This window comes from Thalassophryne amazonica, chromosome 3, assembly GCF_902500255.1.
Source record: "Thalassophryne amazonica chromosome 3, fThaAma1.1, whole genome shotgun sequence".
In the NCBI taxonomy this organism is placed as follows: domain Eukaryota; kingdom Metazoa; phylum Chordata; class Actinopteri; order Batrachoidiformes; family Batrachoididae; genus Thalassophryne; species Thalassophryne amazonica.
In genome coordinates, this window is record NC_047105.1 from 116,051,392 (window position 1) to 116,078,176 (window position 26,785).

At 41.4% G+C, this 26,785-nt stretch overlaps 2 protein-coding genes across 2 annotated transcripts in view; both read left to right on the top strand.

Moving 5' to 3' along the window:
• The window catches only part of LOC117507484 (constitutive coactivator of PPAR-gamma-like protein 1 homolog), a 75,106-nt gene extending 59,162 nt beyond the window's left edge, over window positions 1-15,944 (top strand). The window contains exons 15-17 of the mRNA XM_034167360.1: window positions 1,516-1,654; window positions 8,698-8,794; window positions 14,384-15,944. Coding sequence (XP_034023251.1) covers window positions 1,516-1,654; window positions 8,698-8,794; window positions 14,384-14,689 — 542 coding nt within the window. The 3' untranslated portion in view covers window positions 14,690-15,944. The remainder of the gene's footprint in view (window positions 1-1,515; window positions 1,655-8,697; window positions 8,795-14,383) is intronic.
• A 5,285-nt stretch (window positions 15,945-21,229) lies between these two features.
• phf2 (PHD finger protein 2) overlaps window positions 21,230-26,785 on the top strand; it is a 170,324-nt gene continuing 164,768 nt past the window's right edge. The window contains 1 exon segment of the mRNA XM_034167362.1: window positions 21,230-21,534. Coding sequence (XP_034023253.1) covers window positions 21,437-21,534 — 98 coding nt within the window. The 5' untranslated portion in view covers window positions 21,230-21,436.

Below are 26,785 nucleotides of genomic sequence, written 5' to 3' on the forward strand. Positions count from 1 at the left end.
TCACTGAGGTTCCTACCCACTCCTCCTCTCCTCTCGTTCTCTCTCCTCTGCCCCCCTCCACTGTCTCCAAGCTTTAGGAAAGGAATAGTTTGCACCATGTGTCATCCTTATGCTGGGCAGACACTGTACGATATTTTCGATCGTTGTACTCGGCTCCAGCTCAAACTGTACGACAAAACTGCAAGGTGTAAAAGTTCAGAACGCACAATTTATGTTCTCACACTATACGACCCGATGCTCTGATGCGATCTGACTACTCACATTGTACGTTCAAAAAGCACACTGACTTTTTTTTCTTTTTTCAAACTTTATTTACGTTTCTTATTTTTACAAAAACTCTTGATGGGAGACATCAAATTAAAAAAAAGCCATACAAGACTTTACATGAGTTGAAGAATAAGGGGGAAAAAGAAACAGAAGCTGCTCTCCCAAAGAGATGATCACTGTTTATGCTCTCTCCGGTGTTTGCACATGGCAGTGCGAGAGGTTGGGGTAAATCAGTTGGTAGACGCTTGGATATCCTCACGAGGGCCGACCAGAATATCAAACAGGTTTGATTTTCATCCGACCATACGATTGCAGATCGGGAGGTGGTCGTGGGAGGTTAAACGCAGCTCGTTACTCCATGTATACTACACGATGCAGGACGCACGATTAAGATGAAACTCGGCACAATCCAAAAAATTCTTGCACAAGTGAAAAGTTGGCTGAAAAAGGGCCAAAACTTGCACAGTGTAAGCCCAGCTTTAGTTATCATGTTAAGGGGTAACATATGTCACATGTCATAGAATCCACTGGACGTCGACATTGTTTGACCTTTATTTTAGAGACCAAACACTCATCACAGTCGAAACTATTCCATTTATTAATCCTATTAGCTCAACCAATAATTTTCACCACTTTTTGCCAAAATTGGAGTAACTTCAACTTTTGACCCCTGTACAAACTGAAAATGACCTTTGTCACCATTCTTGCTGTTATTACCCCATAACTCCATAACATTTACTCGTAGATAATTGAAACTATACCTTTTTGGAATCTTTAGGTTCAGACAAATAATGTGGTATAGTTTTCAGTATGATTGGAGCATTTTAAAATTTTGACCCCTGTGTAATTCTTCAGTTGATCCCTCCCTGGCCGCCTATTGAAAATTCAAGTGGCTACTCTGTTTTTTTTGTTTTTTTTTCCCAAAATAGTGATGTATTTGTGCCGAATTTGGTGTTTGCATCACCATTTGAAGGATTGTTTCAGTTATCTGCTGCACTGTATCAACTGTTTTAATTTCTAGATTTCTTTGAAAGACAATACCTGGATTGAAAACTTAGTTGCATCATTTCAGTCAAAATCTGTAAATGACTATTTTCTTTTAAATGATTTATGTAATTAGAATAAATGTTAAATTATGCTATGTAATTGTTTTATATGCTCGTGGCTTCTTACTCACTCATTCACCACGCACAAACCAAAATCATGAACGAATACTAATTGAGACTATCTTTTGTTTTTTCCAATAAGGCCTTGAAGGCATTTCGTCACAGGGAGGGAAGCTGGAGATCGCTGGCACGGTGGTGGGTCAGTGGGGCGGTACTCGACGTTCCCGAGGAAGAGGAGGGTTCCCTTTGCAGGTGGTCTCTGTTGGCGGCCCAACTAGAGGGTAAGTGCACAAAGACAGTAAAACACTCCTGTTCAGAATTTTTAGCACCCCTGAATTTTAAGTGCAGAATTCAAAATTCATTGAGAAATAAATGCAAATAAAACATCTTTGTGGTTTTAGAATATTTATCACATTGTAGAAAAGATACTGAACAACAATGACAAAAGGCCTTCATTCGTGAAAATCAAAAAAAAAAAAAAAAAAATACAGGGACAAAATGTGACACAGTTACTGGCACACTTTGAATTTATAGTAAATCATCACTTTCACAGCCACTTTTCTTGGGACAGTTCAAGAGATGGAGATTTGAACATTTAAAGTGGATATGACACTTAAAGACAACACAGTCTTATTACATGTAACAAAGGTTATATAATTCGGTCAGCCTAAGCGTTTTGGGAAAATGAACGTGGTTCTCCCGTTACATAAAACATTTGAACGTCCCGCCACTGAAAAATCTGCACGTCCCGTGACCAGCTTCCCGCTAAGCACCAAACCTGAAATACCTCACTACGTGTAGACCGTATCAGCTTGCACGCTTGGTGGCCGTTGTTTACACTTTTTTTTAGCGGCAGAAACTTTGATTAAACATAGCTCTCAGGGACTTGTTTGTCGATATGCCTGACCAGTGTGTTGCAGCATATTGCACAAACACAAGGGTGAAAGGTTTTAGTCTTTTCAAGTGTTGTGCGATGCACGAAATGTCAGGCTGCTGCTCCCTCCGCTCGCACACACGCATTTGCTCCCGACAGCAGACACTTGCCTCTACCGTCTCCATGTTCTCGCACCGCTCACAGGAACACCTAACATGTCAACCCCAAATAATATGTTCACAATAATCTTGAAATGGTCAAGGAACTTGTAAAAATATCAGTGCAATACGTAGTAAACACGGCGGCGGCATGGTCACTGTTGTTTTCTGTGATCTTTTTCGAAACTTTTGCCATTTATTTCCTATTCTTTCGTGAAAATAATGTAACTAAATACGGATGAATGCAATGACTGGCACTCGAAAACGAAACGTGGTCCGCAAGTAGGAGCTTCCTATCGCGGCTCCAGAAAAATAACAGGCAGTAAACAGACGCGAGAATCGAAAATGCTACAATTATAGTGTTATAAACAGCAGCAACAAAAATCAAAGCCTCCCTTACCATTCTGTATTCTGCAGCCTTTCAAAATCCATCGGAATTGGCACGTCTCTTGCCTCTGCTTCGGCTCCGCCATAAGCACCGTCTGCATTATTTTTGCTGCCAGAATGCTCCTGGTTTGAATGTTTGTATGTTTGGCTCCAATCTGTAGGGTTTAATCACTGCTGCGACATCCTCAGGATCCGAGTCAGTCTCGATTTCCTCACAGAAATAATCCTCACTTGAAGAGGAGTCAGAAAAGTTCTCGATCTCATCACTGTCCATGCTGAGGTCCATCTGTTCCTGTTGTCAATCGAACAGACAAAGACGGGACTCGCTGTGATGTCACGGCATCACGTGACCGCCAGCGCGCTTTCCAAGAAACACACTTTTGAGAAGCTGTACAAACTTTCTCAGTGATACTGATTAAAACCACTTTCAACTTACTATACTGTATGTATATTTTTGATATTTATATCAGTTTTACCTAATTTTTTAGGTGTCATATCCACTTCAAAAGTCACTGAAAGTTTGGTTGTTAACATCAATCAATGTTAACAGAAATGAAATGGTCAGAAATGGTCATACAGTTCGGGGCTGTGTGATAAATCTGTCTGGAGTAGTCAGTTCTAAAAACTGAGTGAACATGGAAGAAGAAGAGGCGGAGTTCAGAGCCTGCAAGGAAGAAAATAACTATACAGTGTGATAAGCCTGTATCATAAATGCAACAACTGGATGAAGAGTTTGCAGGGAACCATGAGTGTATGTGTGTGTGTGTGTGTGTGTGTGTGTGTGTGTGTGTCACCCACGCAGGCTGCTCTCCCGTGTGTGAGCGTGCATCATCGAGTTGAATATAGTGAAGCTAGAGGGCGGAGTCACACCTGGCCTTGTGATGTCAAGAAGCATATGCTGCCATTAACAAAGAGGGCAAAAAGCGATGTGTGAATCCGTATTGATTAGTGCGCTATTCTTGAAAACCATCCTTCACCACCATGGTAGACTTTATACAGAACGCTATGTGAATGAGAATAAAGTATCCAAGAGATGTAAGTTGAAGAAGATGATCTTATTTTTCGCACAGTAGTAAGTTCAGTGCAGCATTATGATTGGCCACCAAAAAATATGTGCATGTGAAAGTGTTCTTATGGAGAATTGCGAACGAATGTATTGGAAGTTCAAGGCTGCTGGTGATAATTGCAGTGGTTCTGGGTGACCGCGGGCCTGTAGACCTAATGTATGAACTGAGAATTGTTTTTGCTCAGTGAGGATATTGCAACCAACTGTGTTGTAGTCTGTGTGGATTTTACTTAAATGCATGTAAGCATTCACGTTCTTTAATCCCACGGTCAACTCCAGAGTGTGCATGAGCATTATTTTGTGCAAAGTTGGAAATTTTATGTCAGGGTCTTAGGACAACGACATCATGAAAATTTAGCCGTGTATTTATTTACATTGCATGGTGCAGCGTGCTGTGTTTAGCGATGATAGAGTCACGAGTGTGTTTCCATGTCAGTGTTAAGCCCAGGTGTTAAGATCCAAAACCCCACTATTTCTGCCAGGAAGGTAAGAAACTCTTTTTATTCTAATCTAGGTGTTTGACATTTGACATTGCCTGTTTCACTGTGGACTCAAAATTTGTTGAGCTGCAGCTATCGAATATTTTTGGAATCGAGTATTCTACCAATTATTTTATCGATTCATCGAGTAATTGGATTAAAAGTACTTTTTTGTTTTTAAACAATATCAGTCATGGCAGGGCTCTCCCTAAGCAATGGCACAATGTTGCTGTGCCATCATGCAGATTTTTAAGTTTAGGATGTTCCTGCTTTCTCTGTTTTCCCACGTAATTATTTATTATTTCACATTAAGAGTTTTGGAGCTTTGCCGAACCGTAAGCCCAGGTGGTCTGTGAAATCTTCAGTCTGCAGACAGGACATTCTTTTTTTCTCTCTCTCTTATTGTACATTTCATTTGCACTTTTTATTACTGTGATTTATTCAGTGTTTAGTGTATATTTATACATGCCGTACAGAGAGCAGCTCAAGCTGAAGTCAAATTCCTTTGAAAAACGGCTGTCGAGTGCAGCGTTTTCACAAGAGTTTTTTTTTTGTTTGTTTGTTTGTTTGTTTGTTTGTTTTTTGTAATAGTTAAACATGAGTCATTTAAAGTGCGGGTCCTTTCACTTCATTTGCAGAGGTGGAGAACAGCCAGTGGAGCAAACCGTATTTTAAAAAAAATATATACAGACACACTGCATCACTTTAAATGCGTGATACGACCGTTTAAGATGATCCGCGCGGACCCTTAAAAGGCTTTATTTTACTCAGCGTGTGGTTTTGTAAACTTGTAGCGTCACCTGCTACATTGATTAGTGCTTACCTTAGTTCTGCGCATGCTCTGTGGGGGTTCTCTGTTTTTTTTTTTTTGTGGCAGCGTTACAGCGCCACATACAGGCCTGTTATATGTACTACAGCTTTAAACAAAGCCTCAAGGCAAAGAATTTGCCTCAACATTTTTGTAATCGAATTATTCGAATTAGAATCAGATCTTTCTTTTTTCTTGTTGCAACAACAGACAAAAGTGCCTGAGCGCTAATCTAAAGCCGATCATTCCTCTATATATATGTACACTCAACAAAAATATAAACGCAACACTTTTGGTTTTGCTCACATTTTGTATGAGATGAACACAATGATCTAAAACTTTTTCCACATACACAATATCACCATTTCCCTCAAATATTGTTCACAAACCAGTCTAAATCTGTGATAGTGAGCACTTCTCCTTTGCTGAGATAATCCATCCCACCTCACAGGTGTGCCATACCAAGATGCTGATTAGACACCATGATTAGTGCACAGGTGTGCCTTAGACTGCCCACAATAAAAGGCCACTCTGAAAGGTGCAGTTTTGTTTTATTGGGGGGGGATACCAGTCAGTATCTGATGTGACCACCATTTGCCTCATGCAGTGCAACACATCTCTTTCGCATAGAGTTGATCAGGTTGTCAATTGTGGCCTGTGGAATGTTGGTCCACTCCTCTTCAATGGCTGTGCGAAGTTGCTGGATATTGGCAAGAACTGGTACACGCTGTCGTATACGCCGGTCCAGAGCATCCCAAACATGCTCAATGGGTGACATGTCCGGTGAGTATGCCGGCCATGCACGAACTGGGACATTTTCAGCTTCCAAGAATTGTGTACAGATCCTTGCAACATGGGGCCGTGCATTATCCTGCTGCAACATGAGGTGATGTTCTTGGATGTATGGCACAACAATGGGCCTCAGGATCTTGTCACGGTATCTCTGTGCATTCAAAATGCCATCAATAAAATGCACCTGTGTTCTTCATCCATAACAGACGCCTGCCCATACCATAACCCCACCGCCACCATGGGCCACTCGATCCACAACATTGACAACAGAAAACCGCTCACCCACACGACACCACACACGCTGTCTGCCATCTGCCCTGAACAGTGTGAACCGGGATTCATCCGTGAAGAGAACACCTCTCCAACGTGCCAAACGCCAGCGAATGTGAGCATCTGCCCACTCAAGTCGGTTACAATGACGAACTGGAGTCAGGTCGAGACCCCGATGAGGACGACGAGCATGCAGATGAGCTTCCCTGAGACGGTTTCTGACAGTTTGTGCAGAAATTCTTTGGTTATGCAAACCGATTGTTTCAGCAGCTGTCCGAGTGGCTGGTCTCAGACGATCTTGGAGGTGAACATGCTGGATGTGGAGGTCCTGGGCTGGTGTGGTTACACATGGTCTGCGGTTGTGAGGCTGGTTGGATGTACTGCCAAATTGAAATGCCTTTGGAGACGGCTTATGGTAGAGAAATGAACATTCAATACACGAGCAACAGCTCTGGTTGACATTCCTGCTGTCAGCATGCCAATTGCACGCTCCCTCAAATCTTGCGACATCTGTGGCATTGTGCTGTGTGATGAAACTGCACATTTCAGAGTGGCCTTTTATTGTGGACAGTCTAAGGCACACCTGTGCACTAATCATGGTGTCTAATCAGCATCTTGATATGGCACACCTGTGAGGTGGGATGGATTATCTCAGCAAAGGAGAAGTGCTCACTATCACAGATTTAGACTGGTTTGTGAACAATATTTGAGGGAAATGGTGATATTGTGTATGTGGAAAAAGTTTTAGATCTTTGAGTTCATCTCATACAAAATGGGAGCAAAACCAAAAGTGTTGCGTTTATATTTTTGTTGTGTATATATATATATATATATATATATATATATATATATGATTTTAGAGGAACGATAATGAAGCTACATTGTTCCACCATGAATCTGATGATGAAATGGGCCCGTGCATGTATCACTGTGCTTGTAACCATGTGAAAACTGTGGGACCACATAGTCTGTGTCCAGATCCAACCAACACACAAGGAAACGCACATCTATCATGCAGTTATGTTTATTTTGGGTTTTTGTTTTGTTGTTGTATTAATGACAACCTAATGATAACCACAATGAAATGACTCTGGGGTGCATGTTGTACACACAACATGCACCCCAGAGTCATTGTCAGAGTGTGTGTGGAAGATGAACCAACTGCCCCAACACACCAAGATCTGTTGTGTCATGAAGTGTGTCCTAATTACTGTTGCACTGTGGTAGGTGGATTCAGCCATTAGGTTCAGTCTGAGTCTGATGTGTGTATAGATGCTGAGTAAATCATGATCAGAGAAAAACGTGACAGTTTTTTTTTTTTAATATAGATTCTGCTTGGGGATTGCATAGATTATTCAGTAAGTCGACCACTTGACCATACTGCTATGAAATGACACTTGAGGCTTGACGTTGTTTAGTCATTGATTACATGATTGTGGCACTCGCGTTGTCGTACTAAGAGCCATAATCACAGGGAGACTCCCAGGATGCAGGCAGAAGATCCACAAGCATTTGCAGTATCCACTGCTGTCATTGATTGGAATCTCAAGCATTTCCAAACGTTCTGCCTGACTGAACCCAGTAACAGTCAGTGAGACCTCCAGTACCAAGTGTCAGTGGCTTCCACTTCTGTTACTCCATGCATGTGCACAGTTGGGCCTCACAGTATTCAGTAGGGCAGATGTGCTGCTGGTTAGAGGCTAACATGTGCTATGACAGCAAGGAAAAAAATTAAATCGGCGTCACACAAGACGATCCGTCAGAACATGGCACGCCACTACCGCCAGGATGTGCTTGATCATTTGTTGTACACTTTCAGCAAGTACATTAATGTGGGTATTTTCAGACAGTAAAGAAGGCAGCTTTTGTCTCTCACTGTCACATTACACTGTCCCCAAACGTACACAAGGGAAGAAAAAACCAAACCCAAACGTGTTTGAGCGTGGATTTCTACATGGCTGGACTGCAGACATTATGACAGACTGATGGTGGAATTCTAACTGTTCTTTTGTGTTTTGTTTCCTTGTGAAAAATGTGTTTTGCACCCACAGCAGATTGTTTTTTTTAGTAATTTTCTCTTATTCCAACATTTTGATCTTTGGTTTTCTTTTGCTCAGATCTGAAACTTGTAACACACAAGTGTTGTTGCTTCTGACATGCAACCTGTTGCCTTTTCTGTCAGAGATATGCATCTTTTTTCTTTTTCTTTTTTTGCGGATACGGGTTGTGGCAACGTCGCATTCTCTTCTCCCATGGTTTAAATAATGATGTCATCAGTGGTTAGTCGAATTCAACTTGACTCATAACTGTCAACTTTTTAAAAAATCTGAAGTTGTAGTTCTGACTGTATAAAACTGGTTCTTTTGCATTTTTGATGATATTTTAAATCCTGCACTAAAAAAGTCACAGGTGCCAATAATTCTGAACAGGACTGTATGTACTTACTTGACTGTTTGGTGAGTAATTTCAAATTCATTCTGTGTTCTGTAGTCGTCCGAGAGGTGTGATTTCCACGCCTGTCATAAGGACATTTGGACCAGGAGGCAGGTACCATGCTCGGGTCTTCAGGAACCAGGTAGCATACCTGGTAAGTCCATCATTTTTGAAGTGGAATAAGATACTGAATCACTGAATACTTACTATTTGTAGTCAAGCTAATATCTAAAAAGGGGGCTTTTTTGTATTTTGCTTTCTTGTTTTGATGAGTGAGATCTACGGGTAATTCAGAGTGAATATGAGCAAAATATAAGATTTACTTTGACCTAATATTTGTGCACATCCCACACTGATGTGGGATTTGGTATGAGTATGTGAGGGTTATTTTTTTTTTTTTAAACATGTAGCTTTTTTTTAAACAAGAAACAAAACACCAGCACATTTTCTTCAAAAGTACAAAGACAGCTAAAGCAAAATCAGACACGTTGGAGCTCGAACATTCAATCCTAACATACTAACCACAGTCCCCATGAAACAATAATAATACAAAAACACACACACACAAAACACACCCATGACAGTCAGCTTAATCAGGTCCAAAAGTTTTCAATGATACAGGATAATCAATACAAGGTTGCCCTCCCTCTGAGTCTAAACTTGATTTTTTTCAAGTTAAAAAGAAAACAAACTGACATCTGTCAACCATAAAGAAATGGGCGGGGGTCATGTAGCTTTCCAGGATAATAATATTCTACGTCTGCTAGCAATGAGGTAAATGCAATTACATCTGCCTGCGAGTTAAGGGACACAGTGGGGACTCTAGAAACTCCAAAAATATTGATCAGTGGAGAAGGCTCCAATCTGACACAAAGAACATGAGAGATAACATCAAAATATGAAATCCAGTATGGCTGAAGTTTGGGGCAAAGAAAAAAACATATGACTTAAATCATAGGGAGAGGAGTTACATCTGTCTCACAGATCAGAGACATTGGGATAAATTTTGGATAATTGGACTTTGACAAATGCAGCCTGTGTACTACTTTAAACTGAATTAGGGAAAGTATGGCACAACATGATGACGTACGAATTCTGTTAACTGCTTTATCCCAGAAACCTTCCTGAATTCCAGACCCAACTCTTGTTCCCAATTACAGATAGTTTTATTGACTGGATGATGTGCATTGAGAGAACACCATTATATATCTGCAATGTAAGAGCATTCTTATTGGGGCACAAATAAGTTCAAAGAGGTCCTCCCAAGGATGGTTAGGGGGCTGAGAGGGGAACACTGTAAAAATAACTGTCTAATTTGGAAGAAAAGAAATAAATGGGATGAGGGCAAGCCATATATGGAAGACATATCGGTAAAATTAAGAAAGTTATTATCCTTAAAAATGTCACAGAATCATTTCATGCCCTTCTTACCCCATAGATGAAATGCAGCGTCTAAGAAGGATGGAGGAAAGAGGTGATTATTACATAAAGGGCCAAGAGCAGAATCAGAAACACATTTGAAGTGAAGTTGAAATTGATACTCTATTTCTACCCTATACCCTATATCTAAAAAGACATTGGTAAATTAGCCCATCTTGAAAGCTGACCTTATACTGGACAATAAAAGAGTAACATTTGCAGGCCGCAGAAATTGATGAGAACCAGTTACAGTCGCTCCCAAACAAATTAAAACCAGAATGAGACAGATGGAAAGGAAAGATCAGTTTGTCTGAGTCGCTGTGCACATACATTTATAGGCAAGCATTCACTTTTTTGTATGTTAAGCCTATATCCAGAAAAAGAGGCATAATTGCTAGTTGGATTTGTGACATATAAAAGTAAATTGTCTGCATACATAGCAACCCTATGTTCTAAACACCCACGAGTCACACCTTGGTACAAGGAAGAAGTTCTGAGACTTACTGATAGTGGCTCTATTGCTAAAGCACAAAAAGTACAAGGGGGAGGGAGGGGGGACAACCTTGACGTGTACCACATGACAGTAAAATACTTGGAATTTACATTATAGTACACAGAGACTCTGGCGGGCGGGGGGGGGGGGGGGGGGGGGGGGGGGGGGATACAAGAGATGAATCCATGAAATAAATGTATCACCGAAACTAAATATCTTCAGGACGGTGAAAAGGTACTCCCATTCCACTTTTTTAAATGCTTTTTCGTCATCCAATGAAATTATCACTTCAGGGAGGTTATTATGGTGTTTGGAGTACAGTATATTGAAACGTGTATGTACGAGGTCTGTCAATAAAGTATAGGTCCTTTTTATTTTTTTCAAAAACTATATGGATTTCATTCATATGTTTTTACGTCAGACATGCTTGAACCCTCGTGCGCATGCGTGAGTTTTTCCACGCCTGTCAGTGACGTCATTCGCCTGTGAGCACTCCTTGTGGGAGGAGTCGTCCAGCCCCTCGTCGGAATTCCTTTGTCTGAGAAGTTGTTGAGAGACTGGCGCTTTGTTTGATCAAAATTTTTTCTAAACCTGTGAGACACATCGAAGTGGACACGGTTCGAAAAATTAAGCTGGTTTTCAGTGAAAATTTTAACGGCTGATGAGAGATTTTGAGGTGATACTGTCGCTTTAAGGACTTCCCACGGTGTGAGACGCCGCTCAGCACTCTCAGCCGCCGTCGTCAGCCTGTTCAAGCTGAAAACCTCCACATTTCAGGCTCTATTGATCCAGGACGTCGTGAGAGAACAGAGAAGTTTCAGAAGAAGTCGGTTTCAGCATTTTATCCGGATATTCCACTGTTAAAGGAGATTTTTTTTAATGAAAGACGTGCGGATGGGTCCGCGCGTCAGCTCGCAGCCGCCGCGACGCTCCGCCACAGGAAAAACACCTCTGTTGGAAGCCTTAAGGACAAGTTGGAACATGTCCTGCTGTTAAACAATTTCTCATATACTCACTCCACTGAAAGGCATCAAAAGCCGCCTGGATTTTACAAATGGTTATCAACACGGAGGTGTTTTTCCTGCGTCCCGACGCGCGGACCCGTCCGCACGTCTTTCATTAAAAAAATCTCCTTTAACAGTGGAATATCCGGATAAAATGCTGAAACCGACTTCTTCTGAAACTTCTCTGTTCTCTCACGACGTCCTGGATCAATAGAGCCTGAAATGTGGAGGTTTTCAGCTTGAACAGGCTGACGACGGCGGCTGAGAGCGCTGAGCGACGTCTCGCACCGTGGGAAGTCCTTAAAGCGACAGTATCACCTCAAAATCTCTCATCAGCCGTTAAAATTTTCACTGAAAACCAGCTTAATTTTTCGAACCGTGTCCACTTCGATGTGTCTCACAGGTTTAGAAAAAATTTTGATCAAACAACGCGCCAGTCTCTCAGCAACTTCTCAGACAAAGGAATTCCGACGAGGGGCTGGACGACTCCTCCCACAAGGAGTGCTCACAGGCGAATGACGTCACCGACAGGCGTGGAAAAACTCACGCATGTGCACGAGGGTTCAAGCATGTCTGATGTAAAAACATATGAATGAAATCCATATAGTTTTTGAAAAAAATAAAAAGGACCTATACTTTATTGACAGCCCTCGTATATTAAAAAAAGAATGCCTTTCTTTGATAAAACCATTCTGTTTATTTCATATAATAGAAGAGAGGATTTTGTCTATACGGGACGCTAACAGTTGGCCAGAATTTTCACATCCACAATAAGGAGGCTAATACAGTAGTGTTCAGAATAATAGTAGTGCTATGTGACTAAAAAGATTAATCCAGGTTTTGAGTATATTTCTTATTGTTACATGGGAAACAAGGTACCAGTAGATTCAGTAGATTCTCACAAATCCAACAAGACCAAACATTCATGATATGCACACTCTTAAGGCTATGAAATTGGGCTATTAGTAAAAAAAAAAAAGGTAGAAAAGGGGGTGTTCACAATAATAGTAACATCTGCTGTTGATGCTACAAACTCAAAACTATTATGTTCAAACTGTTTTTTTAGCAATCCTGTGAATCACTAAACTAGTATTTAGTTGTATAACCACAGTTTTTCATGATTTCTTCACATCTGCGAGGCATTAATTTTGTTGGTTTGGAACCAAGATTTTGCTCGTTTACTAGTGTGCTTGGGGTCATTGTCTTGTTGAAACACCCATTTCAAGGGCATGTCCTCTTCAGCATAAGGCAACATGACCTCTTCAAGTATTTTGACATATCCAAACTGATCCATGATACCTGGTATGCGATATATAGGCCCAACACCATAGTAGGAGAAACATGCCCATATCATGATGCTTGCACCAGCATGCTTCAATGTCTTCACTGTGAACTGTGGCTTGAATTCAGAGTTTGGGGGTCATCTCACAAACTGTCTGCGGCCCTTGGACCCAAAAAGAACAATTTTACTCTCATCAGTCCACAAAATATTCCTCCATTTCTCTTTAGGCCAGTTGATGTGTTCTTTGGCAAATTGTAACCTCTTCTGCACGTCTTTTATTTAACAGAGGGACTTTGCGGGGGATTCTTGCAAATAAATTAGCTTCACACAGGCGTCTTCTAACTGTCACAGCACCTACAGGTAACTCCAGACTGTCTTTGATCATCCTGGAGCTGATCAATGGGTGAGCCTTTGCCATTCTGGTTTTTCTTCTATCCATTTTGATGGTTGTTTTCTGTTTTTCTTCCACGCGTCTCTGGTTATTTTATGGCCATTTTAAAGCATTGGAGATCATTGTAGATGAACAGCCTATAATTCTTTGCACCTGTGTATAAGTTTTCCCCTCTCCAATCAACGTTTTAATCAAACTACGCTGTTCTTCTGAACAATGTCTTGAACGTCCCATTTTTCTCAGGCTTTCAAAGACAAAAGCATGTTCAACAGGTGCTGGCTTCATCCTTAAATAGGGGACACCTGATTCACACCTGTTCCACAAAATTGACGAACTCACTGACTGAATGCCACACTACTATTATTGTGAACACCCCCTTTTCTACTTTTTTTTTACTAATAGCCTAATTTCATAGCCTTAAGAGTGTGCATATCATGAATGTTTGGTCTTGTTGGATTTGTGAGAATCTACTGAATCTACTGGTACCTTGTTTCCCATGTAACAATAAGAAATATACTCAAAACCTGGATTAATCTTTTTAATCATAGCACTACTATTATTCTGAACACTACTGTAGGTCTATGGGAAGCACAAGAAGGTGGGTCTTTTTCTTCCTTGAGCAGTAATAAAATGGAGGCCTGTGCCAACACTGTCGTGAGATTACACTGTGACTCCTCAAAAACTGACAAGAGTAACTGGGCTAATTTTAAATTAAACTTCTTGCAAAAATCAGTGAGAATCCACCAGGGCCAGGAGATTTGCTGGATTGTCACAATTTAATTGAGGATAAATTCTCTCCAAAATTAAGGGAAGCATCAACTTCTACTGCAGGGATTTCCAGGTCGTCAGTTCTACCAGATCGCAGTTTCTACCTTGACATATATATAAAGTCAAAATACTTATGAATCTGGCTATATTGCAGTGGATGAGTGTGAACTATCCGGCCTCTAAGTAGGTGTTATTTAAAGCTGTGTGCTTTATTATTATTATTATTATTATTATTATAACAATTATTTTAACCACTGTTTAGCCTCTAAATCGCTCTCCAGTCTAGCCTGTTTTGAGTTGTTTTTTTTTTTGTTTGTTTTTTTAGGATTTTACGACATAGCAATCTGTCAGACACGAGAGTGATTGTTGTCTGTGCTTTCTGTCAGACTAAGCCTGTGCCCACAACTGGATATGATGGAGTGAAGGAGAGAAAGAAGGCCAAGGCAGACGAGAAGAAGTCCTCACCTGTACTGTGCAACAGCTCAGCAACTGACAACGGCATGGAGGACAGAGAGTCAGACCACCTGGACAGAGATAAGGGGGAATGCAGGGCTCTCATCCAATCTGAAAGTGCCTTTAGCAGTGACTCCAAGATGTGCAATACTAATCCTTGCATAAATGCACTAAATGTAGACGGCGGCTGCCATAGAGATGAAGGTCTTGAGGTTGCTGTCTTTAAAAAAGAAGAGTAGTCTATTTTTCTAGAGAGGGTGGAGGACAAAAAAGACAGAACAGGGTTTAGGAATATCTGGAAAGTTGGAAAGCCTACAGTAAAGTATATTTTTACTCAGAGAAAAAAGATGAAATTCAGATCCCTCTCGGTGAATAAAAGTGACGTGCTGTATGACATAATGCTAGTTTGAGTACAACTTTGGAACACGCCTCCTGGTCACCAAGATTTCTTTATGATTTCAGTAGTTTGTGAATGGTATTTTGCTTTCGTAAGAATCCTGATGCTTCAAGAAGCTTGAATTTGGCATCATTTTGTTTCTTATAGGTTGATACTCTTCCAACAAGTGTGTTTGTCACTGTAAGGTAATTTGTGTTGTTCTAGTTATTTCTCGATGGAAACCAAACCTATAAGAGTTTAAAAGCACAGTGGAGTTTCACCTTCAGTTTGTTTAAGCAACTGTCCCTTAGTTCAGCTGTGCTCCATACAACTTCATTTAGCTGTAATATTTCAAGAAACAGCTCTAAAATAACAATAATAATAATAAAAAAAAGTCTTGTTTAGGTTTCTGACATTTGTGGGGTTTCTTGAATCAAAGGTATTAATTGTAATATGACTGCTTCAGCAAAAACCTCCTGCATGGTTGGCAGTTTAACAGGTGTGTAGTTATTATGCATGTTGTCCTTCCATCCTTACACAGAACTTGCTGAACTCGGTACCAGCCCATGAGAGCTGTTAACTGTTCGCGACAGATTTGTTCTGACCTTGAGTTTTTGTGATATTGACCTCTTCTGCGTTAAATAGCCACCTTGAAATAGTGTATTCATATTATAATTGTTGTTCTCTCTGTTTTCTGCATAACTCAAAAGTGTACGAGGAAAAACAAATCAAAAGGCTTTAATCAGTCACCAACCAATGTGCTTGACCTTCCAATTAAGATTTTCATAATCAGCCAGTAATCGTTTTTGATATTTACACTCCTGACATTTTTTTGCACTCGCACTACTTCTAAACAGGATCATTAAATAACTTTTCCACTTAATTCTCATGAAGCTTTTCATCTGTTATTAGTGGTCATAAAAAATGGTGTATTTCCCCTGCAAGAGCTAAATAAGTTACCTTCTCTGGAAGCTGGTCCGAGTTTCTTCCTGACTCTCAGATGGAAAAGAACGAGCCGCTGTCGGGTTTGACTGACTGCTGATGGATTGTGGCGTGATGTATCTGAAGGCAATTCAACTTAGCTACAATGCTTAATAAAGCTTTATTCTTTTAGGAGAGTTGTTTGATGTTTATTTATCGCACATCACGGAACCATACGTCCTGCATGTGTTCACACAAATGCTCATGCCAGGATGTTTGTGAGCTATTCCACGCTAATTAATTACACTGACGGATCCCATAAAACCAAAAAAAATAATTTGCTCAGATTGTAATTCCATTACCAAACTAGTACAAACTAGCGCAAACCTCCTCTGACACTAGTTTTCCAATTACACATTTTTATCTTGGAAAAAAATTTTATGGTCAAAGTCCTACTAGAAGTACAACCCCAATTCATACCACTGTGACGTAACAGTGGTATGTTTACCACTGTGACGTAACACAGTGGTATGTTTACCACTGTGTTACGTCACCTTTCCTTCTAACAACAATAAGTGTTTGGGAACTGTGGACACTCATGATTGAGTATCCCCAAAAGGCTCAGCCGTTCACAAGCAAAGATGGGGCGAGGATCACCACTTTGTGAACAGCTGCATGAAAAAATAGTCCAGCAGTTTAAGAACAATGTTTCTCAACGTTCAATTGCAAGGAATTTAGGGATTCCATCATCTACAGTCCATAATATCAGAAAATCCAGAGAATCTGGAGAACTTTCTACATGTATGCGGCAAGGCCGAAAACCAACATTGAATGCCCGTGACGTTCAATCCCTCAGGTGGCACTGCATTAAAAAACGACAACATTGTGTAAAGGATCTTACCGCGTGGGCTCAGGTACACTTCAGAAAACCATTGTCAGTTAACACAGTTTGTCGCTACATCTACAAGTGCAAGTTAAAACTCTACCATGCAAAGTAAAAGCCATACATCGATAACATCCAGAAACGCCGCCGCCTTCTCTGGGCCTGAGCTCATTTGAAATGGACAGATGCAAAGTGGAAAAGTGTGCTGTGGTCTGATGACTCCACATTTCAAAATATTTTTGGAAATCATGGACATCATGTCCTCTGGACAAAAGAGGAAAAAGACCACCCAGATTGTTACCAGTGTAAAGTTCAAAAGCCAGCATCTGTGATGGTATGGGGGTGTGTTAGTGCCCATGGCATGGGCAACTTGCACAGCTGTGATGGCACCATCAATGCTGAAAGTTGCATCCAGGTTTTTGAGCAACACATGCTGCTCCAAGCAACATCTTTTTCAGGGACGTCCCTGTTTATTTCAGCAACACAATGCCAAGCCACATTCTGCACTTGTCACAACAGTGTGGTTTTGTAGTAAAAGAGTGCGGGTACTAGACTGGCCTGCCTGCAGTCCAGACCTGTCGTCCATTGAAAATGTGTGGCACATTATGAAGTGCAAAATACGACAATGGAGACCCCGGACTGTTGAACAACTGAAGTCGTACATCAAGCAAGAATGGGAAAGAATTCCACCTACAAAGCTTCAACAATTAGTGTCCTCAGTTCCCAAATGCTTATTGAGTGTTGAGGAAAGGTGATGTAACACAGTGGTAAACATACCACTGTCCCAGCTTTTTTAAAACGTGTTGCAGGCATCCATTTCAAAATGAGCAAATATTTGCACAGAAACAAAGTCTATCAGTTTGAACATTAAATATCTTGTCTTTGTGGTGTATTCAATTGAATATAGGTTGAATAGGATTTGCACATCATTTTCTGTTTTTATTTACATTTCACACAACATCCCAACTTCATTGGAATTTGGGTTGTAGATTTAGTTCATGCACTTGAATCAGGTTTTTTGTAGCGGTGGTGGTGTAAGGTTTGTTTTTTTTTTTTTGTTGGGTTTTTTTTTTTCCGTTTCTAAATTATTTTTCAGATAATTTTCACAGAACATTGGTTATCTCTGCGATGCACAATTTGCCATTGCTTTTTGACACTTGTTTTCCGACTGACAACTGGAAGATAAACAGGCATAAAATTGGAACCTCCATCCAATTTTTGTTGTGTAGGTAAATCCACAACAAAAATGAGAGTGACTGAGGCACTTTTGATTGATATACGAGGGCTGTCCGTAAAGTATAGGTCCTTTTTATTTTTTTCAAAAACTATGGATTTCATTCATATGTTTTTACGTCAGACATGCTTGAACCCTCGTGCGCATGCGTGAGTTTTTCCACGCCTGTCGGTGACGTCATTCGCCTGTGAGCACTCCTTGTGGGAGGAGTCGTCCAGCCCCTCGTCGGAATTCCTTTGTCTGAGAAGTTGCTGAGAGACTGGCGCTTTGTTTGATCAAAATTTTTTCTAAACCTGTGAGACACATCGAAGTGGACATGGTTTGAAAAATTAAGCTGGTCTTCAGTGAAAATTTTAACAGCTGATGAGAGATTTTGAGGTGACTCTGTCGCTTTAAGGACTTTTCACGGTGCGAGACGTCGTGCAGCGCTCTCAGGCAGCGTCATCAGCCTGTTTCAAGCTTAAAACCTCCACATTTCAGGCTTTATTGATCCAGGACGTCGTGAGAGAACAGAGAAGTTTCAGAAGAAGTCGGTTTCAGCATTTTATCCGGATATTCCACTGTTAAAGGAGATTTTTTTAATGAAAGACGTGCAGGCGGATTGCAGCGTCGGCTCGCAGCCGCCGCGACGCTCCGCCACAGGAAAAACACCTCTGTTGGAAGCCTTGAGGACAAGTTGGAACATCTCCAGCTGATAAACAATTTCTCATATACTCACTCCACTGAAAGCCATCAAAAGCCGCCTGGATTTTACAAATGGTTATCAACACGGAGGTGTTTTTCCTGTGCCGCTGCACCGCGTCGGCTGCGTCCCGACGCGCGGATCCGTCCGCACGTCTTTCATTAAAAAAATCTCCTTTAACAGTGGAATATCCGGATAAAATGCTGAAACCGACTTCTTCTGAAACTTATCTGTTCTCTCACGACGTCCTGGATCAATAGAGCCTGAAATGTGGAGGTTTTCAGCTTGAACAGGCTGATGACGCTGCCTGAGAGCGCTGCACGACGTCTCGCACTGTGAAAAGTCCTTAAAAGTCCTTTGGTTGTTCTTTGGTGCAGTGTAAATAAACTGAACAATATGATATTACAGTGCAGTGAAAACATTTCATCACCTCAACCATTCACACATTTAATGTTTTAATAATGTCAATGGCAAGCCACCAACTCAAGGTTTAAGTTACTGTGACTGGAAGAATTCAATCGTTCATCTTTTGTCTGTTGCACCATTAGTCACATCTTCATGGTGGGGTAGAACAGAAAGATTTTCACACAACAAAGGTCAACTCTATGCTTGAGTCTCCTATGTGCTTTCCGGGAAACCGTAGCTGAAATTTTGCTTCTTTTGAAGAATATCCTTCTCTGTGCCACTCCACTGCAGACACAATTCCACTCTGCACAGTCTCTCCAATGGTGACTTCCCTTCTCTTGGTGGCTTCCCTCACTCATCTCCTCGCACAGTCACTCAGTTTTTGAGAACTGCCTGTTAGAGACAGATTTACATACTGTTTCCATTTCTTAATGTTTCATTTAAGCGGTCCATGACATACTCAGTGACATGCTCATGTATGCATTACTGAGTTGGCTGTAAAAGTGATGACTTACTGTAATGGCGTCACATACTGATGCACACTGTTGTTTTGGGTTTGATGTTTTTAGTTAATTTACATCATCTTGTAGAGAATCGTTTTTCTTGTGAGTTTATATTAAAATGTCTAAAATTGTCACTCCACCACAGAGAAAAGCTTCCCTCACTCATTTGCTTCTTGCACAGGCACTCAGAGACAGATTTACCGCACAATAGCATACTGTTTGTACTTCTTAATGATTAATTAATTTATGATTGTTAATTTATGCAACCCTGAACTGGATGTAAAAGTGATGATTTACTGTAACTTAAGCGCTGTTGTTTTGGCTTGGATATTTTCATTTAATTTGCATCATGTTATCGAGAATGGTTTTTCCTGTGAGTTTATATTAAAATTTCTAAAATTCTGTCACTTCACCACAGAGAAAAGTTCCATTCTGTGCAGTCTCTTCAATAGTGATTTCCCTTGTCTTGGTGGCTTCCCTCACTCATTTGCTTCTTGCACAGGCACTCAGAGACAGATTTACCGCACAATAGAATACTGTTTGTACTTCTTAATGATTAATTAATTTATGAATGAATGTTCATTTATGCACCCTGAACTGGCTGTAAAAGTGATGATTTACTGTAACTTAAGCGCTGTTATTTAGGCTTGGATATTTTCATTTAATTTACATCATGTTATCGAGAATGGTTTTTCCTGTGAGTTTATATTAAAATTTCTAAAATTCTGTCACTCCACCACAGAGAAAAGTGCCATTTTGCACAGTCTCTCCAATGGTGATTTCCCTTGTCTTGGTAGCTTCCCTCACTCATTTACTTCTTGCACAGGCACTCACTTGTAGACAGATTTACTCCACAGTATCATACTGTTTGTACTTCTTAATGATTAATTAATTTATGAGTGATTGTTAATTTATGCAACCCTGAACTGGCTGTAAAAGTGATAATTTGCTGTAACTTAAGCGCTGTTGTTTTGGCTTGAACATTTTTAATTTAATTTACATCATGTTGTCGAGAATGGTTTTTCCTGTGAGTTTATATTAAAATTTCTAAAATGCTGTCACTCCACCACAGAGAAAAGTTCCATTCTGCACAGTCTGTCCGATTTCCCGTCTTGGTGGCTTCCCTCACTTCGTGCACAGGCACTCAGAGACAGATTTACTGCACAATAGCATAGTTTGTATTTCTTAATGGTGAATTAATGTATGATTGATTGTTAATTTATGCAAAACTGAACTGGCTGTAAAAGTGATGATTACTGTATCTTAAGCGCTGTATGTTGCTTTGGCTTGGATATTTTAATTTAATTTACATCATGTTGCTGAGAATGGTTTTTACTGAGAGTATAAGGGAAATAATTTTCGAAATTTTAATGTCAAGATTTCAAAAAAATCTAATTTGTAAAAGCTCAAGAGGGCACAAACGTATTCGCTGAACTGAATATATTGATTCACTCGGTGCATTTGGCAGAATCTACGTGCTCTTCAAAAAAAATCTAGAAATATACTTTTGATATTATTCCCGCAGCGTCATTACACGAGCGGTCTTTATTTTAGCGGTGAAGCCGATGCAGGGTTCACTCACTCACTCACTCATTCATCCGGTGTGAGCTCGGCTGGTCAAGCTGCTCTTTAAATGTCAGTATTTATTTGTTTGAGATCGAGCTCCACGTCGCCTGGTGGCATTCAAAGTGTCCGTGCAGTCACCATGGGGGGGGGGGGGGGGACATGCACACAGTCACTACAACAACAACAACAACAATAATATTAACGATGATGATGATGATGCATGTGCACGGAGCAGGCTGCCGGGGATCGGGCGGCCGTGCGCTGATGGAGACGTGCCTGTAGCCTCACATGTGTCCGGCGGGACGGCCCCTGGCTTTTTTTTTTCCCGGGGAACATCATATTGGATCATATTGTTTGCAGGACGTTGTTCCTCCTGCAGCCCCCCCGGTCTATCCCGACGTAGTTGTGAATTGAACATGGCGACTGTACCAGTATATTGCATCTGCAGATTACCGTACGACGTGACCCAGTTTATGATCGAGTGCGATGCCTGCAAGGACTGGTTCCACGGCAGGTAAGGCCCGATTTACACACCGTGAGCCTTTTTTTTTTAAGCGACCGTCTGCATCGCCGGGAACCAAACAAAAATGGCGAGATTGTGGCTGCGTTTGACAGCTTTGTGGCTCTCAGTCGCCCGTCTGCATCTGAAGAGAGGCCGCTCGGAGCACAAGAAGAAGGCGGAGTTAAATATAGACGGCCGGGCTTGTGACATTTTATCGCCAATAAGTCCAAACACATTCCGCCGTTACGAACATTACAGCGGTTTGTGGAGCGGGTTTCGGTGCGGGCTTCGACTATTAACCGCACTTAAAGCGAACTCCGTGTCTCCGCAGAGCCGCGGACTGGCCGAGCCGAGCGGGCGGCAGCAGCAGCGGGGAAGCCTCGGCGCTCGATCGCTGCTGCTTCGCCTTCCCGCTTCACGAACGGCGGTGCAAAAACCGTACCGTCGCTAAATATCGCCATTCTTTAGCTGTTTGTGTCACTTAAACCGGCTGTTTTTACGGCTAAAATCACGACCCGAGTTCGTGTTCGGCTCCGCGCAGCTCCAAAGAGGCTATATGGCTGACAATAGCCCACGCTGAACCATGTTTAACGTGGAAATAAGATCATTGTCAAAACCCTCGCGGACGGTTTGCCAACACTTTTTTTTTTTTTTTTTTGCGGTACAGCTATTTTTTGATGAGCAGTGATTAGACGGAGCCGGTGCTTGTCACTTTCCCCGCCGTCTATAAGCTGTAATGATCTCCGCCGAATCCCTTTTATCAGCTTTTCCCTCCTGTTCCTCTTAGACCAGTTTATTGCAGTTTTTTTGACATGTTTCGCGTTCTTTTGTTTGTGGCAGCACGGCTGGTGCTTTATGGATTCGGTATAATTTGTTCATTTGTGTTTCGGTTTGTGTACAAGCCCTTACGAACATTCAACAGTATTTACGCGCCTGAACGTTAACCCTTTCCTGTTCTCACATCAAGTCATAGCCGGCACCGCCACTACAGCCAGACATCTTCGTAAAGGAAGAAAACCTAAATAACATTCGTCATCAAAACCAAAGAGCCACCAAGTCATGTCTAAAATGGTCATACTACAAAACTTGTTCGTCTTGACGATACTTTTAATGAGGTAATTAAGCTTATGGTCAGAATTAAAGGGGTCATATTATACACCTTTTATTTGCAAGCTCTGCTTTTTCAGATAGTTTACCAACAGGTGTGTTACAGTGCGGTTTGCCAGGTGTATTACAGTTGACCTACATATGTATTACAGTTTGTCAAGTCTGTTACAGTTTACCAGGTGTTTTACTGTTTAACACACGCGCTACAGTTGAGGTTACCAAGCAGGGTCGGACTGGGAACAAATTTCGGCCCTGGCATTTTTCCTCTGGACCAGCCCGCTATTGGCCTGACGAATCCACCCCCAAACACACACACCCACCCGTCCATACCGAACCCCCAATGAACAAATACTGTACACCTAAACACCATGAACACACACCTAAACACACACTTTCACTGTCATTTCACCTTGATCACAGTACAAAACGGAAGCAAAAGCACACAAGCGGAAAAAAGCTTTTGTGTCTCCAAAGTGTGTGTGTGAGAGAGAGAGAGAGAGAGAGTTCTATAATGATTATGCTATAGGAGGGCTGTCAATAAAGTATAGGTCCTTTTTATTTTTTTCAAAAACTATATGGATTTCATTCATATGTTTTTACGTCAGACATGCTTGAACCCTCGTGCGCATGCGTGAGTTTTTCCACGCCTGTCGGTGACGTCATTCGCCTGTGAGCACTCCTTGTGGGAGGAGTCGTCCAGCCCCTCGTCGGAATTCCTTTGCCTGAGAAGTTGCTGAGAGACTGGCGCTTTGTTTGATCAAAATTTTTTCTAAACCTGTGAGACACATCGAAGTGGACACGGTTCGAAAAATTAAGCTGGTTTTCAGTGAAAATTTTAACGGCTGATGAGAGATTTTGAGGTGATTCTGTCGCTTTAAGGACTTCCCACAGAGCGAGACGTCGTGCAGCGCTCTCAGCCGCCGTCAGCCTGTTTCAAGCTGAAAACCTCCACATTTCAGGCTCTATTGATCCAGGACGTCGTGAGAGAACAGAGAAGTTTCAGAAGAAGTCGGTTTCAGCATTTTATCTGGATATTCCACTGTTAAAGGAGATTTTTTTAATGAAAGACGTGCAGACGGTTCCGCGTGTCGGGACGCAGCCGACGCGGTGCGGCGGCACAGGAAAAACACCTCCGTGTTGATAACCATTTGTAAAATCCAGGCGGCTTTTGATGGCTTTCAGTGGAGTGAGTATATGAGAAATTGTTTAACAGCTGGACATGTTCCAACTTGTCCTCAAGGCTTCCAACAGAGGTGTTTTTCCTGTGGCGGAGCGTCGCAGAGGCTGCGAGCCGACGCTGCAATCCGTCCGCACGTCTTTCATTAAAAAAATCTCCTTTAACAGTGGAATATCCGGATAAAATGCTGAAACCGACTTCTTCTGAAACTTCTCTGTTCTCTCACGACGTCCTGGATCAATAGAACCTGAAATGTGGAGGTTTTCAGCTTGAAACAGGCTGACGACGGCGCCTGGGAGCGCTGCACGACGTCTCGCACCGTGGGAAGTCCTTAAAGCGACAGTATCACCTCAAAATCTCTCATCAGCCGTTAAAATTTTCACTGAAAACCAGCTTAATTTTTCGAACCGTGTCCACTTCGATGTGTCTCACAGGTTTAGAAAAAATTTTGATCAAACAAAGCGCCAGTCTCTCAGCAACTTCTCAGACAAAGGAATTCCGACGAGGGGCTGGACGACTCCTCCCACAAGGAGTGCTCACAGGCAAATGACGTTACCGACAGGCGTGGAAAAACTCACGCATGCGCACGAGGGTTCAAGCATGTCTGACGTAAAAACATATGAATGAAATCCATATAGTTTTTGAAAAAAATAAAAAGGACCTATACTTTATTGACAGACCTCGTATAATGCTAACGAGAAGCTAACCACTGCTAGGATTCACACAGCAGCAAATTAAGGAGCTGAAGTCCGTAGCTGTTGCATTTAAAGTAGACCTGCATTGAAATAAATGCAGTCAGATCTTTGGACCAAAAAATGACTTACATTTACTCATAAGATCCTTATGAATGTAGTAAAGTAAATCTGGAAGCCCAGATCTGTCATTCAACAGAGAAATCTTCATTTAAAAATGACAAAATTACAGCTAACATTTAGCCCTCCGCAAAACTGTCCCTCTCATCATGGACGCTGCCGAGACGTCACGGAGAAGACCCTCTCCCAGCATGCATTGCGCGCCAACTGTAATTTGTGGATTTACGTCAGTTTGCATCTGCACCTTTTTCTTGTCTTATACGGAAGGATCTACTTTTTTTAAAACTTCATATTGTCTTGCGGCACGTTTGGTGAGTACACATTTCTTTTATTTGTGCTTGAAAATTATTTTGGGGGACTTTTTCATACGCCCGTTTGATTGAGTGGTGTCGCAGTGAAAATCTACTGTCTTTCGCCTCCGGTACCATCGCGGGATATGGAGGCAAGACCCGCAAAGAATCCCAGTCATTAAAAATATATAAACCTCTCTCAGCGTCCATGGAGCTCTGGGGCTCCGATTGCCGAGACGTGCGGTGCTGTGGATTTTGCTGCAAGAAGTCTGTCCTTGCAGCAACAGGTGTACCGGCCGCTTCGCATTAAAACAGTGAGCGTAATCTCAGGACTTGTGCCAAGTGTGCTGCAGCTCCATTCAGTAGACAGAGAGGTGATGCCGGTGTTGTGCGCTGAATCTGGCACAACACCGGCTGCAAAGCAGACACGGGCGGTGTGAGTGGCCCATGTCGGCGGTTAACGAGCTCGTTAACGAGCCCGCAGACTTAATAAGCGCAGCGGAGGCAGAGAGCGGGAGAGGAAGAACGGCGCCTGCTGTCGATGTCATTGCTGATCTGAGCACACAGATCTGTATCTCACATTCATTGCAGCTTACTTTTGGATGTTGAAACCAGGACGTGTATAAGTAACATTACTAACAGATAAAATCAATTTCAATGCGGGATCGGACTGAAGGTGGGAGCGCGTCGTTTTGTCCCTGACGTCATGGAAATGATACGGATGTACAAACTGTTTTCGCAGAGGGCTAAATTTTAGCTGCAAATTTGTCATTTTTAAATGAAGATTTCTCCGCAGAATTACAAATTTGGGCTTACAGATTTACTTTACTGCATTCACAAGGGTCTTATAAATACATATCAGCTATTTCTTTCTGAAATCTGACCACATTTATTTCAATGCAGGTCTACTTTAAAGACTAACAAAAGTAAAGCACAGTTAATTAAGATAAAAGAAACAATTCCAACCTTGTAGTCAGTACAGGGGCAGATCTAGAGATAAGCAGGGACAGGCACTATTATGTGGGGTGGCAATGTAATGTTTATGTATTATGCTATTATATGTCAGGAATCTGGATTATAGCGTCACAAGTCCAAGTTTCATATAGCCTAGAGCAGCGGCCCGCAAGCTTTTTGCGCCACGGACCAATTTTCATGTAACATTAAAACAACATTTTTTGCAGACCAATATAGAAAAAACTATAAACAATGTGTGTAAAAAATGCGTGAGTGGAATGGTAATTTCAAGCGCTCCATTGGGCGTCATAGATCTGTAAATTGTGTTTTCATGATCACAAAATGAACATTGCTGTAGTAGTGCAGCAGATAACCAAAACAACTGTTCAGTTTGTGATAAAAACATGAAATGTGGCACACATATTCTAAATTAACTAATGTTTATTTTCAGATATGGAGACATCCTGGAGGTGACCTCTAATGAGCTACAGGGGTCAATAAAGAATTACACAGGGGTCAAAATATAAAAATTCTCCAATCATGTTGAAAACTATACCACGCTATTTGTGTGATCATAAGGATTCCAAAAATGTATAGTTTGGGCTATCCATGACTGAATGTTATGGAGTTATGGGGTAAAAACAGCAAAAATGGTGACAAAGGTCAGTTTCAGTTTGTACAAGGGTGAAAAGTTAAAGTTACTTCAGTTTTGGTAAAAAGTGATGCAGATTATTGGTTGAGTGAATAGGATTAATAAATGGAATAGTTTTGACTATGTCGAATGCTTGGTCTCCAAAGTAAAGGTCAAACAAGGTTGACGTCCATTGGATTCTATGACATGTGACATATGTTACCTCGTAACATGATAACGTAGCGTGATAGATGGTGCAAACTATTCCTTTTTAAAATACTATTAACTAAAC